General features: G+C 40.7%; 1 protein-coding gene across 1 annotated transcript in view; it reads right to left on the bottom strand.

The window, feature by feature from the left end:
* Window positions 1-16,082, bottom strand: part of Dnah9 (dynein axonemal heavy chain 9) — a 322,533-nt gene that overhangs the window by 46,035 nt on the left and 260,416 nt on the right. Inside the window, exons 57-59 of the mRNA XM_021213724.1 lie at window positions 8,674-8,814; window positions 4,102-4,272; window positions 2,629-2,751 (exon numbers count right to left, since the gene is read on the bottom strand). Coding sequence (XP_021069383.1) covers window positions 2,629-2,751; window positions 4,102-4,272; window positions 8,674-8,814 — 435 coding nt within the window. The remainder of the gene's footprint in view (window positions 1-2,628; window positions 2,752-4,101; window positions 4,273-8,673; window positions 8,815-16,082) is intronic.

Genomic DNA, 16,082 nt, shown 5'->3' on the forward strand with positions numbered 1-16,082 from the left:
ATCTGGAGCTGCTGTTCCACACAACAACCTCTGAGAGAGAGAGAGAGAGAGAGAGAGAGAGAGAGAGAGAGAGAGAAAGAGAGAAGAGAGACAGAGATTGACAGAGAGACAGAGGCAAAGAGACAGAGAGCTTTGCTCATTTGCAACATACTTTAAACAGCCAGATGAGCTCAGTCCACAAAAACAAAACAAAACACAACACAACAAAACAAAAAGCCCGAGTGAAGCCAAGTCATGCCAACGATGCACTGTGAAAGGCAGGAAGGAAAGAGTCTGTATACCAGTGTGAGTGAATGTGTATACCAGTGTGAGTGAGTCTGTATACCAGTGTGAGTGAGTCTGTATACCAGTGAGTGAGTCTGTATACCAGTGTGAGTGAGTCTGTATACCAGTGTGAGTGAATCTCTATACCAGCGTGAGTGAATCTGTATACCAGTGTGAGTGAATCTCTATACCAGTGTGAGTGAGTCTGTATACCAGCGTGAGTGAATCTGTATACCAGTGTGAGTGAATCTGTATACCAGTGTGAGTGAGTCTGTATACCAGTGTGAGTGAGTCTGTATGCCAGTGTGAGTGAGTCTGTATACCAGTGTAAGTAAATCTGTATACCAGTGTGAGTGAATCTGTATACCAGTGTGAGTGAATGTGTATACCAATGTGAGTGAGTCTGTATACCAGTGTGAGTGAGTCTGTATACCAGTGTGAGTGAGTCTGTATACCAGTGTGAGTGAGTGGAGCTGTGTAAGATGGAAGCCTGTGAATCGTTTCTTTGTCACTTTTGTGGTGGAGGGCATAGTGGGGAAGAATACAGAGAAAGCCAACTGGATATGGCTCAGTTGGGCAGTTCACAGTGCCTGAACATTTCTTTCCCTGTGGACAGATTCTAGTAGGCACACCCCATCAGCCATAGCATGCATGTCCCCTATATTGGGGAAGTTGATAATCAGGATTATTTTGAATTGTGTTTATTAAAAGATATACTGAAGCATATCCTCCAGCATTCTTTGTCTTTCAATAAAATTAAATTTAAAAATTAATATGGCCTTTGTAGGTGTACTCAATTTAAATGGTTTTATTAGGGTACGCCCAGGTCCACTGTAACTGGTGCCTTTACAAGAATGATAGAGACACACAGAAGGAAAACAGCTTTGGGCAGACCGTGCAGGTGGAGCCTGAGCCTGAGCCTATTATATTCCTAACTGAGGAATGTCACAGGCTCCCAGAAACTGGAAGATTCAAAGACAAGTCTTGCCACGGGGATTTGGAGACAGCCTGGTTCAGCCTATATTGTCACTTCAGACTTCCAGGCTCCACAACTGTACACTTCTGTCCTCTTAGAAAACTTGGCTTATAGTTCTTAACAACAGCAGCCTGTGAAGCAAACACCACAACTATCAGCAGATTCTAACTCCTGAATGTTTACTTTGTGGAAGATGTTATGATGTCTATTTTACATATAAGGAAACAAAGGATCCAAGAGTTAAGTAACATGCCAGAGTGCTTCCCCTGGGCCCAACACATGCACACTCATACATACTCACAATCATGCTCATACTTATATTCACACACACACACACACACACACATATCTGAATCCAAGGACTAAGTCATCTTCATTGTTGCCCATGTTCTGCACATGGGTTCATTCAGAACTGCTTTCAGATCAGACTTTTCATAAAGGCATCAGACACTTGGGTCAGGATTTCCAAGTCCAGCAAGGTCGCCACTACTGTGTGCCATTAAACCTTTGTACACTGTGAGAACAAACATGGAAGATCAGAAACAGGATTCATCTTACAAATGTGCTATTTCACATGTGTCCATTGGGTCTGTACTGGGGAGCTGCTTCCATAGAGTGCAGGCATGGACTCTCTGGATCTAGGAGTCAATCATTCCTCATTTCCTGGTAGATATCAGGTCTGGCTCCGAATGTGGATTCAGTCCCCACTGAAAGGACTTTCTAGCTTGTGATCTTTTCAACGTTCATAGAATCTTAACTAGACTAATCTGTCTAACATGGACTTGTGTCCTGGATTTGCCATTTCCAAATGGTATGACCTGTGTTTCACATTCCCATGTTAACTGGGAACAAGACCCATTTCTCAGATGGACAAGAGGCTGAAAGGACAAGCAGTGTATCCCAACATATCCAATATACACAAACTACTCTTAAGTGCTAAGAGTCCTAGTTCGTGAAGGATCCTCTTGCTTGAAGTTTCAGTTCAGACTAATAGACATGCCTAACAGAGCTCCAGCATTGGCCTGGCTTCAGGAAGAGATATAGAGCACCTTCACAAAAGTCCCTGGGTTCATCTGAGCCACCCAGATTCCAGCCCTAAGCCGTGCCAGAGGAAAGGAAGCTTAGCCGACAAACAAAACAAAACAAAACAAAACAAAACATAAAACATCAGGACTTAAGATTCCCTCCCATCCTATAGGGAGAGCTCTCACCCTAGCATTTACTGGCTGCTTCTCGGATAGGATGAGATTGTTGTGGTGATGTAAGAAAGGGAACGCTTGTGTGTTCAAAATGGCTCCATGTTTCAACTCTGAGAGAGATACACTGATGTTGTGCATTTAAGTCAGACCTTTGGGAGAGCGTGACTTTATCTAGGGGTTGGTTCTTACCTTGATGCCTCCCCAGGCCTGGTGGGACAGGAACTCCATTGGGCTGGGAGTCCCTGTCTGTACTGGAGCCCTAAGCAAGAAGTCCAGCTCTGCTGCGTTAACTTCCTGGTTCACGAGGAGAATCTGCAATGTAGAACAACACTGAGATTCTTCAGCTGTAGTCACGGCAGGCTGGAGATCTTAGGGCTTGTCACTTAGTGTAATTACTGCTGCCTTGAGCTCTAGAGCTTGCCCATCAATTTTGGCTTTTTAAAGAGGGTGGATTAGAAGTGTATATTCATGCAAATTTCTTCTGTGTGCATCTGTTTTCAGCCAAAACACCAGAGCAGCTTAAATGCACACAGAGGATGACTATATATCTTGGTTAGCAAGTATTATATATCAATCATAAGTGCCATGGAGTATGTGCCTGCAATTTAATTGAGCAGATGACACATACAAACGACATGATTTGAAGGAAGTGTCAAAGCGACATATGAATATATGCAAAATAGAAGTGCACATATAAATCAATAAAGAGTTCTGAAGTAGAGGAGTGACTAGCAGATAGGAGAAGGAATGGATTAATTCAACTAAAATTTCTGTCTTGGGGTTTTTGGGAAGGTAAGAGACAGGGATGTTAAAACAGGAAGGGAGAACTTTCCAGGGAAAGGGGATTGAAGGTACAGGGGCTTGAGAGGAGCGTAGAGAGGTATGTGCATGGGATAGAAAGCCTTTGTGTTGGCTGTGGAGATGAGTCACATGAGAGGTGGGGGTTCAGGTTTCTTTGAAGGTTATGCTGTCATCTGAGTCATACAGAGGGTGAGTGGTACAGGTGTGCTAACATGAACATATGAACTCAGACACTGAAACATACAAATAGGACAAATGAATGACAGGTCACTAGACTTCTAGCATTGAAGAGGGTCTTTGGGCTCATAGAGTTTGTGCTATGCACTTGTATATGGAAAAATCCCAATTCTGAGTGGCAAGGAAGATACATACAAAGAAGGGAAGTTCTAAGGCTTTTTGATGTTGGGATTAAATGACCGATCAAGGTTTCTTCCTAATTTAGTTACAGAGACATGGAAAGTCTTAAGTTCTCAAGTTCCCAAGACTCAAAGCTGTTGAAAACTCCCCTAGTGTGCTATGATGACAGCGATAGAAAGCCCGATCTATTGATGGTGCGCCAGTCTATTGATTGTATGATCAGTGCCAATTTGATTGGCTGGTAGTGGCTTCTGGAGAGACATTTTGAGGATCTCAGATTATCCAGTATCAGCAGGAAGAAAGTACAATGATTGATTAAACATGTCTGCTCTGAGTAGGACAATGGTCAGTTATGAGGGTCTGACCCGGCCATAGTTGGACTATGGTGGGTCAGGGCATGTGACTACCAGGCTGAGCTCCTTTGAGAAATGCTATCACTTCTTAAGCAAGCTGACTGGATGGTAAATATTACTCATGGAAAAAAATCATTTGATTTGCTTTTACCTGAAAGGTAAGCTGGGCTAGGTAGGTCAGCTTATCACACTCAAATAGGCCACGTGTGGTATACTGGTACACTGAGAAAGTTATGCTGTCTATTAGGTTAGTTACTCGCTCTTTGACACTGTCACTGGGAGCTGCCTTCTCCACAGCTTTCTGGAAGACAATGCTGAAGGCCTGTGGAGAGAAGATGAAGCATAGGTGATTTTTGAAAGCCTCTTCTCTATGAAGACTATTATAATTTTCTAGTTACCTCATTGAAAGCTTTTCCCAGCACTTCCTGCTAAGAGGAGACACTAGCAAGAAGTTGTGCTAGCAGGGACTGGAGAGGTGGCTCAGAGGTTAAGAGCGCTGGATGATCTTTCCAGGGGACCCAGGTTTGATTCCCAGCACCCACACTGTTGTTCACAACTGTAACTATGGTCTCAGGAGATATGACACCTCTCTGAGGGCACCAGACATGTTATTACATCTTAGTTTGTCTTTCCCAAATCTCATATTGGAATTTGATCCCTACTCTGAGTATTTAAGAGGACGGAAACTTAGTTTGACTATGATATTCAGAGGAGGGGCCTTTCAGAGGTGAGGTCATCAGCAAATAGAGCATAGAGGTATGATCCCTGATTCTTACCAAGTGATGTCCTAATCAACTTCCAGACTCTGCCAACAGACAGAATGTCACTACTATAGCCTCTGGAACTTGGACCAAGAACTAGGAGTCAAAACAAGCTCATCTTTATAACTTACCCAGTGCTATTAGGGGCTGGAGAGGTGGCTCGGAGGTTATTAGCAACACAAAATGGTTTTAATAAATGTGTGTGTTGAGTGTCGATTAGTGAAATCAATGAAAAACAAATGTGCTGTAGCCAAAGGGCTTGATCTAGTAAGTTTTTAGTTGGATAACTACCTAAACACAAAGATGATACAACCAAGAATGACTATTTGAGTTAGTGATGTTATTTAATAGATGACAAAATTCCTATGGCATAGAGACCACGTTCTAAACAACTTCCCTTTCTAAAACTGATCCTGGCACACAGTAGGTAGTGAGCACGGTTTTATTTTCTGACTTTTCCTCTCAACAAGAACCTCAGAGGCCACTTGTTTGTTTCTAGTAGTTTTGCATCCATCCTCCCAAGTCCTTGTAAGTATCTTTTAATCTCACTGCCTTTTCTTGCAGTGAAAGGAACACAGCCTCCTTTAAGTTCCATCTCTGAACTACAAACAGGGCATGATGTGAAATAAAAATGAAGTGGAAATTTCTTCTGAGATGAAGACCCAACAGACAGTGATGGAACATTTGGATTCCTAGTTGTGCGAGGCTTCCTTGGTCTCACGTCTTCTCTGATCTTCACGTCATTGAGTGAGGAATGGCAGAGAGCTTCTGGCATTTCCACCGGATTCTGGTCACTCCTGCTGACTTGTGCCGATTTGGCCACTGCTGCTGATTCATTTGGTGACACTTTTGAATTGGTCTGTTAGTAACCTGATACTACTGAACTGGACTGCCTATATTCTGACAACAGAGATGGGAATTGCCCCAAATAACTCCTTCTAAACAGGTCCACATTCCCTTGTCTTATTTACAATCTTTTCTCTCCTATTCTTGGATGGTGGGCTAGAAGTGGTGAGATTGAAATGTCTGAGAACCCTTACTTAAAAAATCCTTACTAAAAACTTTGAAAAATCTAAGCCAACATGTGACTGATATTCTATCATTTGAAACTTAGTGATGTCTCATAAAAATAAATATTTGGGATATGATATTTTAAGTGTAAGATGGATAGAATGAATAATGAAAGGAAATAAAAGACAACATATAAAGTGATTTAATCCTTAGTTCTGCAGATGTCTATTCGTTTCCCTATTTTCCTTTTGTGGTTCCAAGAAGTAAAATAAAGACCTTTTAGCCTCTACATCATCAAGTATTTGAGCCTCAGTGGAAGCCATGTAAGGTTTGAGTCTTGGTGTTCTTCATTTAAGTACGGTGAGGGTGTACATTTTTGCCTCATAGTGCCAAGGTGTTTCCTGTTAATGAAGTCCTAGGAGCTTTCTTTGGTTGCTGATGATCTCAGCAAGTCTTCTGCCACTGCTTAACCCAACCCATTGTAGTTACCTCCCCTTGATAGAATTTAAATAAAATAATATCTCATTAGTGGCTGATAATGTCCCCTAGGGCCGCAGGGTGCAACATGGGAAGCTTCCACTGGCAGAGCAGGTATGCAGAGGGTCAGGATAGCTCACCTTCTCTTTGCCATTACTGCTGTTCCTTAGAACCTCAAGATACTGAATTTGAATATGGTCATTTATAATCCTGGAAAGTACTCAGAGAAAATATAAATCTTGGCTACATTTAGCATTTATTTTACACTGTATATTTGTTGACTGCTAATACATCCCCCTTTTGGTGTGTCAGTGTCTCTGGGGCTGGGTCTGACCCCACATTTGCAGCTTCCCAACCCCCCCCCCCCCGAGGGTTTTTTTTTCACTGACTTTAGCTACCCTTGAAGATGCTCAACAGTTGTTCTGAAACTTTTATGGGCAAAATCAAGTTTCTAACATATTAGTATTTAAAAAAACCTTTCTACTTATGAGAAAATAATATGTGCGTTCTGAGAGTAGGGTTGGTTCGGGAGCTCATATTTCCCAGAATCCCACCCTTGTCTATAGGGTAGGACTTGACTATAGGCACTGGAAAACACAGAGTGAATGACTGTGTTCCACCAATGCCTGAAAATTGTTAGAAAAAATGTAAAGGGGGCTCAAGACCAGGGGCTAAAAGTCACCTACACTTATTTACAAGTGCTTTATGGAGCCTGGCAAGTATGCAGTCTGGGCCCTATCTGCTAGGACTAAGAGCTAGGCTCAAGTCTCTTTATTATAATTGTAATTATTTTAAAAGATTTATTTCTTTCAATTTTTGTGTGTAATATTTTTTGCTTGCATGTGTATCTGTATACACCATTTACATACAGTGCCCATGGAGTCCCCCCTTCCTCCTCTTTTACCTTTCTGCTGTTTTAGATCTTATCACACACTTACTTAATCATTACACATTTAAATCTGTTTTCAAAGATCACATCAGTCTGTGAACAACTGTCCTTGGCATTCTTAACAACAATCTCAGGATCCAAAATACTTTTTCCACCCTCCCTTCCTTCCTTCCTTCCTTCCTTCCTTCCTTCCTTCCTTCCTTCCTTCCTTCCTTCCTTCCTTCCTAGACCAATTCAGTATACTAAACTGGTCTTGAACTCATGGTCCTTGTACCTCAGCATCACACCTCAAGATTGGCATTACAGATATGCCACCATGCCAGGTGACTTCTTCATTTTTTGGAAGTCATGCTTCAGAGCCTTCTGCATCAGACTGCTATCACCATAAAACAACAACCCTTTGAAGACATATTCACAGCTTTCACATGATCTCTTGTTTTCAGAAAGCATCACTGTGGCAGGTTCCTGGTACTGATAGTGAATTTCAACTACTCTTGAAATAAGGACATCATCCTGTAGTTTGCTTATGCTCATTTTTATGCTGGCTTTTTACTATCTTGTAATTCTTTTGCATGTTCCTATGGTATAAATATGAGCCTACATTTATTTTTAAAACTACAAAATACCATAAACTGAGTACCTCCATGATGCAGAGTACCGAGGTTGTAAGAAAGATGTTGGGAAACAGTGACATGTCATCTCCGATTAAATGAGCCCCAGGGATTGGAAGCTTTAGGGTTTTTCAACCACTTATTACCAACCCTACATGCTGACCTTGACTTCTACTGTTGATTAAATGGGAAATATTTTATGGAACTGAGATATGCCTTCTGTGTGCATTTGGGTCCCAGTGTAAGGGAAATGCCCCCTCCCTCTTGTGTATATGTGTGTACAACCTTTCTGCTTATTGGTTCAAACCAATAATGTTGTTCAGAACTCCCCCGTCCACGACATCTTAAGGCCTCTTTAATTATGGTCTTTTGATGAATGCACTAGGGGATAAGATGTACTTTCATCGAGTCCCAAAAATTTATAGGTCTTTATTTTTTCATGAGTACAATAAGTTTAGTCAGCACTTAAAATGTGCTAAGAACTTTAGTTTTATGGGTATTTCAACAGCCCTAAGTAGTAGCTTTGGGAATATTAGGATAATAAGAAAAGTAATTTAATGCTGGCCTCTCTTAATTGCTAGAGTTGGTCTTCCATCAATAAAAACAGTATACATTTTGGATCTTCTCCATTATCTTTTAAGCTCTTTGGGGAGAGAAAAACTTCTTACACTTCCTTTGTTTCTTGGTACCCTTTGCTATGCATCATCCAGCACTCATGGATATTCGATCTGCTTACCGAACAAATGAGGCCAATATTCATAGCAACATCCTCTTTCGTTATGCTTAAATTATGTAAAATGAAATCAAAGAAGCAAGGACTGTCACATAAGTCTAATGTAGCTGCTTCTCTGGCTTAAATCTTGAAGATCTGCCATCATTAATGGAGAAGCTGGGTTAGTTCTCATGGCGCCCTAGGTTGATGGTGCTATTTTGATATATTATGATTACGGGGGAAAAGTCCAAGTGAAACTTACCTTGAGGGAGAACTGATACATTGGATGGATCTTGCTGAGGTCATTCATGATGAAGTAGAGCAGAGATGCCCGGGCAGCTGCTGGCCTATAGTGCTCTCGGGCCTCATTAATTTTTACTTCTGTCAATTTGGCTTCTTGGACCTGGAAACACAGATCATTGTCTAAACCAATCAGGACTTTAGAGGAGCATCCTCAACATTCCACCTGAGTAGGAAACAGCATGTTCTAAGATCAAATGATTACAAATTACAGTTGGAAATTGTGGAATGAGAATGGCTCCTATACCTCATGTTTGAATATTTGATCTCCAGCTGGTGGAACTATTTGGGAAGGATTTGGAGGTGTGGTCTTGCTGTGGGAGGTGTGCCCTTAGGCATGGGCTTTGAGGTTTCCAAAGCCCATGCTATTCTTAGTTAGCTTACTCTTTCTTGTGCTTATGGAAAAAGATCTAAGCTCTTGCCTACTGCTCCAACACCATACCTAGCTGCTTGCTTCTGTGTTCCCCACCATGGTGGACTCTAACCCTCTGAAACTGTGGGTGCCAAATTAAATGCTTTATTTTATAAGTTACCTTGGTCATGGTAATTTATCACAGCAGAAAAGTAACTAAGACAGAAATTGGTACCAGGAAAGGGGCTATTGCTGTGACAGGCCTGAGCATGGTGAGTTTTGGAGGACTGTGGAAGACAATGGGATTTGGACTAGGAAAGTGGTTGAACACTGTACATAGGACTTAATGGGCCATTTTAATAGGAGCATGGAAGACAGTAGTGCTGAGGGCAGTGTCCACTATGAAGGCCAAGCTCAAGAGGTGTCAAAGGAGGACAATACTAGCAACTAGTCTAGAGACCATTCTTGTGATATTTTGGCAAAGAATGTGGCTCCTTTTTACCCTTAGACTAAGAATCTGCTTAAGGCTAAATTGAAGATATGGGACAAATTTCATTGGCAAAGATTTCAATACAGCCTAATATTGATTCTGTCACTTGTATATTAGTAGCCACTCATGAAGATTTACAATGAACAAGAGCAAGAATGGAAGAAAATATAAAATGGTAATTTTTTAAAAGAAAGAGAGCATCAGGAAATTTAATGCTAGGGCCAATGCTTATTCTGTAAAGATAAGGAGAGGCCCGATGTGAAATGGAATAAAGGGAGTGGTGCTATCATTTCAAGACCAAGCTCATCCTGCAATTGCAAAAAGGAAGGCATATGCATCAACAAATCAAAGAGTATGCAAATGTAAATCAAGGGAGGGGTCAGGTTCCATCCCATGAAAGCAGCAGAAGTTGGCTGCATCAGTCATGTATGTCTGGCTTTAGAGTCATGAATGATACAAGGGTAAAGGAGTTGTGGAATCTTCTACTGTGGTTAAAGAAAGCTTCAGAGGCCAAATGAATAGTCTGTAAGTCCTTACATGGAGACCAAGAGTACCCCATAGTGTGAATCTATAAAGTGAATTATACTGGGGATGTCAGGATATTGAAGATGCCAGAGCTGTGGGATACCTGCCAAGGACAGCTGCAGACAGAAGTGGATCTAGAGAAGAAAGAAGTATGTTACAGTCAGCAAAGCTGGAAGGGAAGAGGCATAAAAGCCATTGGCAGTTGACATAGAATTACAGGATTTGGAGTTTGCCCCTGCTGGGTTTCGGTCTTTGATACAGTATTTGCTTACTATGTCCTCTTTCCTCTGTTTTAGAATATTAATATATATATTGTATAATGGAACTATGTAATTTGCTTTTTGATTTTACAGGGATTACAGTTGAAAGATTGCTGTGAGTCTCAGAAGAAAATTTGTACTTGGGACTTTTAAACTGTGAGTGACTCTGGGGGCTTTTTGAATACATTTTACATTATGACATGGCCATAAGCTTTGGGTTCTGGAAAGGGAAATGTGGTAGATTGAATGAGAACGGTCTCCATAGGCTCATCTGTTGGAATTCTTGGTTTCTCCTTGATGGGACATTTGAGAATAAGATATACAGTCTAGTTGGAGGAGATGTGTCACATTGGGGGTGGTTTTGAGCTTTCAAAAGTTCATGCATCTCTGCTTTGTGCTTGTGGATTGAGGTCTAAGCTCTCAACTACTGTGCCAGCATCATGCCTGTCTGATGCCTGCCCACCACTATGTTGCCTACCATGATTGTCATGGGCTCAAATGCTCTGGAATTGTGACTTCCAAGTTAAATGCTTTCCTTTTATATGATACCTTGGCCATGGTGTTTCATCACAGCGACAGAAAGTACCTCAGACAGAATCATTACCAAAGGTGAAAAGTAGAAGACTTCTTCCATCGAGCACTTGGGAGACTAAGGCAGGAAAATCACAAGGTCAGGGCCAGCCTGGGTCACAGAGTTAGACCTTGTCTCAAAACAAAGACCTTTTCTCTTCTAAAACAACCTCCTTCCCTAAAACACATACTTCACAAAGATCAGTATACTAAGAATGAAAGGCAATTAAACAACCCTAAAACAACCATTACATGAGTCTACTTAGGGCAGCAGATACACCAGAAAGCCTCCAACAAAGGTATTCAAAAAGAAGCTGGCTTACCTGAAAAGGAACTGATAAGAATGCCCGAAAATAACACAGTTATTTAGATGCAACAGTGAATGAGATAAATAGTAGAATTGAAAATAGATTAAGGAAACTGGAAGATCTGAAGAATGATTAAAATGAGCTCAGAAAGATACAAGGATGGAAAGTTGTGAGCATTTATAAGAATTGGCAGGAAGGGAGAGAGAATTTAACTAAGTTTAACAGAAACATGTAGAGAATAAAGAAAATAAAGGAGAGGTAATGTGTAAAGCTAATAATTTCCAAAATTAACAAAATATCAGAGCTTTTATTTGAAAGAAGTATATCCCTCTTATGATAAATAAGGATGCATCTTTATCATGCAGTGAAAGTTTAGAACATCAATGATGACATTAGAATATTAAAAGCCATCAGAAAGTATAAAGTACCTATAAAAGAATAGTAATTAGAATGAAAGCAGACTCTTAACAGCAATAACAAACCACAGTATACATTATGAAACAGTAACAAGGAAATGTTTAAAATTAAAGTACTCTAAAATTGTTTTGGAAGATGTTAGATATATTGCTTAATTTTATACCTCATTGAAACATATAGATTAAAGTCACATTTAAAATGAAATACATATGATATACAAGCAAAAAAAATGGTTAAAATAAAATAGAGTGGCATCTTTCATATCATGAAAGAAAGAAAAAATTAGTGAAGAGAAAGGATGATCCCACTTTAGTTTGAATTGCTATTATCTCAAACTGTGGATGCATGAAAGGGTCATATGTAAACACAGCAGTTAGTATACTAATCTTAAAAAAAAAAAATGAGAGTTGGAATGGAATTACTCTGCATAGGTGAATAATGTTGACCCCAGAAGACATAGGGCATGAGATACCTCCTTCCAAGTTATTTGTTCCAAGAGGCCCCTGAGATTTTTTTCAGACAACACAGGCTATGGCCATTGCCCCTGCTACTCGCCACAACTACTGGGCAAGATCCTACTGCTGAAGATAGCACACACTGGCTGCAAGGACATAAAAATGTCAGTCTCAAACCTAACGGGAAAGTTGTCCCTGCTGGCTAGCTGTTAGAGAATTGCAAAGTACTACCTGGTTGTTTGGGAGAAAAAAACACCAATGATCTTGCTCAATGTTTGATGTTGCACGTTGCATTGTTGGCCTGCCAGGTGAGATATTCCCACTCATGAAGTAGTGGCATGACTGTTATGGGGTAACTACCTACCTCCTGATTGGATGTGCGGCCTGCTCTCTAGAAGGTTATACTTTTTAATTTAATCCTATGTCAGGGAGGTCAAAGGGTAAAACCTTGATGTTTTTATTTCGCTGAATGGTTGTAATATTAAAATACCTTCTAAATAATTATGTTTATGTCCACAGATCTGGGCTGCTCTCAATCTTGGTTAGAGAAGCTTTTCCTCCTCCTCCTCCTCCTCCTCCTCCTCCTCCTCCTTTTTTTATTGGCTTTTCGAGGCAGGGTTTCTCTGTATAGCCCTGGCTGTCCTGGAACTCACTCTGTAGACCAGGCTGGTCTTGAACTCAGAAATCTGCCTGCCTTTGCCTCCCAAGTGCTGGGATTAAAGGCATGTGCCACCCGACACTGCCTGTCAGAGAAGCTTCATTTTTTTTTTTTTGCAGTGAATAAAGAGTCAATTGAGAGAAATAAAGATGGCCAAACTGCGGAGAAGAAGATATGGAGTGCTCAGCTCTAAACAAGACATCTATATTACCTGCCCCACTCATGGTTCCTGGAATATCACAGAAGGGAAAGCAGAAAGAATGTAAGTGTCAGAGATGGGAGGGAGTATTGTGAATCACTATCTTCTGAACATGACATAGCTATCAGAATCATTAATTCACAGTAACTCTCATTACCTTCACAGGAGCTACAGAATATCAAACTATCATGATCTTGGCATAGATGGAGTAGATGATCTCCAGGCTCCACAGACTTATTCAGGAGCTATTGGTGGTGGATGGTTGCTTGGGAGGGAGAATCATTCTCTATTAAGGATGTAGCCTTAAGGATTGCTAGGTTTGCCTTGTTCCAGTAGATAGATCCATGCTCATGAGCATATGGACAGCTCTATCTGGACATATTGGTTATCAAAACATGAAAAGAAATGAAGCTGGGAGGGATTTTATGGACTAGGAAGATTTTGGGGAAGTTTCAGGGGAAACAATGGGGTAAATATGTGCCTTAGTCACTGTCATATTGTTGTAAAGAGATACTATGACCAAGGCAATGCTTGAAAGAAAGAATTTACTGGGGACTTACAGTTTTAAGTTCCTTACAGTTTTCCTTACAGTTTCAGAGGTTTAGACCATTATCATTATGTTTGGGAGCATGGTGGCATGCAGGCAGATATTGGAGCAGTAGCTGAGAGTTGCAACTTGATCAAGAGTCAATAGGCAGCCGGTGTGGGCCTTTGAAACCTCAGTGACATATTTCCTTCAAAAAGGCCACACTTCATGATCCTTATAATCCTTTCAAATAATACCAGTGCCCAGTGACTATGCATTAAAATAGATGAGACTACGGGGGCCATTCTTGTTCAAACTATCATTAATGATCATATTTTATTGTATACATACATGAAATTCTTATAAACAAAGAAAAACTTCTAGTTCCAGAGGATCTTACACTGTTTTTTGGGTTCTGCACACACTAGGAACTTAAATAGTGCATATATATATATATATATATATATATATATATATATATATATATACAAACTTTCATGCACATAAAAAATCGATAAATATTTTCAAAAGTACTATAACCAACATGGAAAACAGTAAAAAAACAAAATATACAAGCTAAACAATCAGCACAATTAATCTCTGATCTACCAATGGACACCTATCTAAAGGATGAATTCCATGTGTCAGGAGGTAGTTTACTACAAACAATATTCTCAGTTCATGATAGTTAAGTCATGGAACCAACGAAGATGTTCATTGACACATGACTAAATGAAGGAAATGTGATAATGGATTACTATTCAGCTAAACGGAGGCTTGTAATTCTGATATTGGTAAAGTAGATGAAACTGGAAGGAACTGTGTTAAGTAAAATAAGCCAGGCATAGGAACCCAAGCATTCTGTGTTTGTACTAACATGGAAAATGAATGAGACAGAAGCAGAGATTGGATCGGTGCTCACTAGAAGCAGGATCCGGTGGGGGAGTAACATGACAGGGAATAATAGACACCCCTACACAAATGGATTTGACATCCTATAGCCTAGAGTCTACCAGAATTTGTGATCGATTTCAAACTCACTAGGAGGGGATGAAAGGTTGAAGAATACACAAACAGCAATGCTTGAGATGAAAATGCTAATTAGTACGAAACTCTAAGAAAAATCCAACTATCATATGTCAATGATGCTAATAAAAATAAATTGGTTAAGTTCAGTAGCTGAATCTCAAAAGAGCATTAAAAATCACATAATATTCAGTCAGTGTCATTACAGATTTAGTTTTCAATGCCCCCCAACTGCTTAGCACTGCTCATTAATCTCTATGCCTCTAGTCAACTCTTGTTCTAATTTTCCATAAATATTATAAATTTTCACCTCTCTCCCAACATCGTATCTCAATGCTACTCCCTCACTTGTAGCAGATAAGATTGACTCCTGGATTCCCTAAAGTATAGTCACAAGGACAGAATGGGGTTCCATACGGTCATACCATCCATTGACAGCCTAACTAGTAGTGTCTACACAATGACCCTCTGATATCCTCCAAGTGATACACTTATCAGAACATATCCCTGATTGCTAAGCCCCCATGGCTTTATAGAGATAGTCAGAAATGAGATACCCTCATTTCTTCTTCTCCCTAGTCTCTAATTATCTGCATCTCTCTCCCAGTTGCACGTATCAACCCAGGGACCAGTTGTAGCCTTATGTTTGCCCCTTATGCCTTATGGCATTGGCAGTTGATTCTCAATTTTTCCATAGACAAGCTTTTCATCTACCCTCAATTTTACGATCTCACCAGCCTGATTGTATTAAACATTTCCATTCATCGCTGTGAATTTAAGCCTTGCCTCAGAAGCCCTCCATCCCTTATAATCCATGCATGCTGCTTGTAGCTCCAACTGCTGTCATGGAATTTGGAATATAGCAGCTGTCGACTAAATATATGTTAGATGAGAAGGGAAGAAAAGAGCCTCTAAAATGGGGGACAATATAGATGAGAAATCTCTGTATGGCATGAAGCAGGCAATGGTTCACTGACGATGAGGTAAGGAAGAACGGTGTGACAGGAGAGATCAGCAAGGCTGGCTCCACCCTCTGACCTACACCCTCTGCGTGATCTGGGTCTCTCTAGACCAGCGCTTTGGACTTTCTATACTCTCAGGTTTGCCTGAGATATAGCTGCCAAGACAATGGACAGTAAACCTTTATCACAGAGCAGCCACTCAGCCAGGTTGGACTTTTCGATGTCATCGGTGTTATTTCTTAGCTCAGACCTGGTTGATTGTGATTTATCACTTGTTCTGTTTTCAACATTGTGGTCTCCTACGTTCTTTCTTTTCTTATTTTGACCCTACGTTGAACCAAGCTTTTCCTGTTTGGAGGAATCTTAGGAAGCAGGCAGTTAGCACACTCATTCAGAGACATGTTGGTCGCCACGGTAGATGTGCGAGGCCCTCACTGGAGACGCTCTCAGAACTGGCCTGATCTGGGCAGATAGGAAATGCAGAAGGGCCCGCATGTGTCTGGGGTTTTGGTGGGAAGGGTGAAGAGTTGAGTCCTCTTTGTCAGGAAGTCATTTTCTGGTCTCCATGTGGAAACAGCTTTCCCAACACGCTATGCAGGAAGGAAGATGCGCGCTGGAACTGT

The sequence above is a fragment of the Mus pahari genome, chromosome 14, assembly GCF_900095145.1.
Source record: "Mus pahari chromosome 14, PAHARI_EIJ_v1.1, whole genome shotgun sequence".
NCBI lineage: Eukaryota > Metazoa > Chordata > Mammalia > Rodentia > Muridae > Mus > Mus pahari.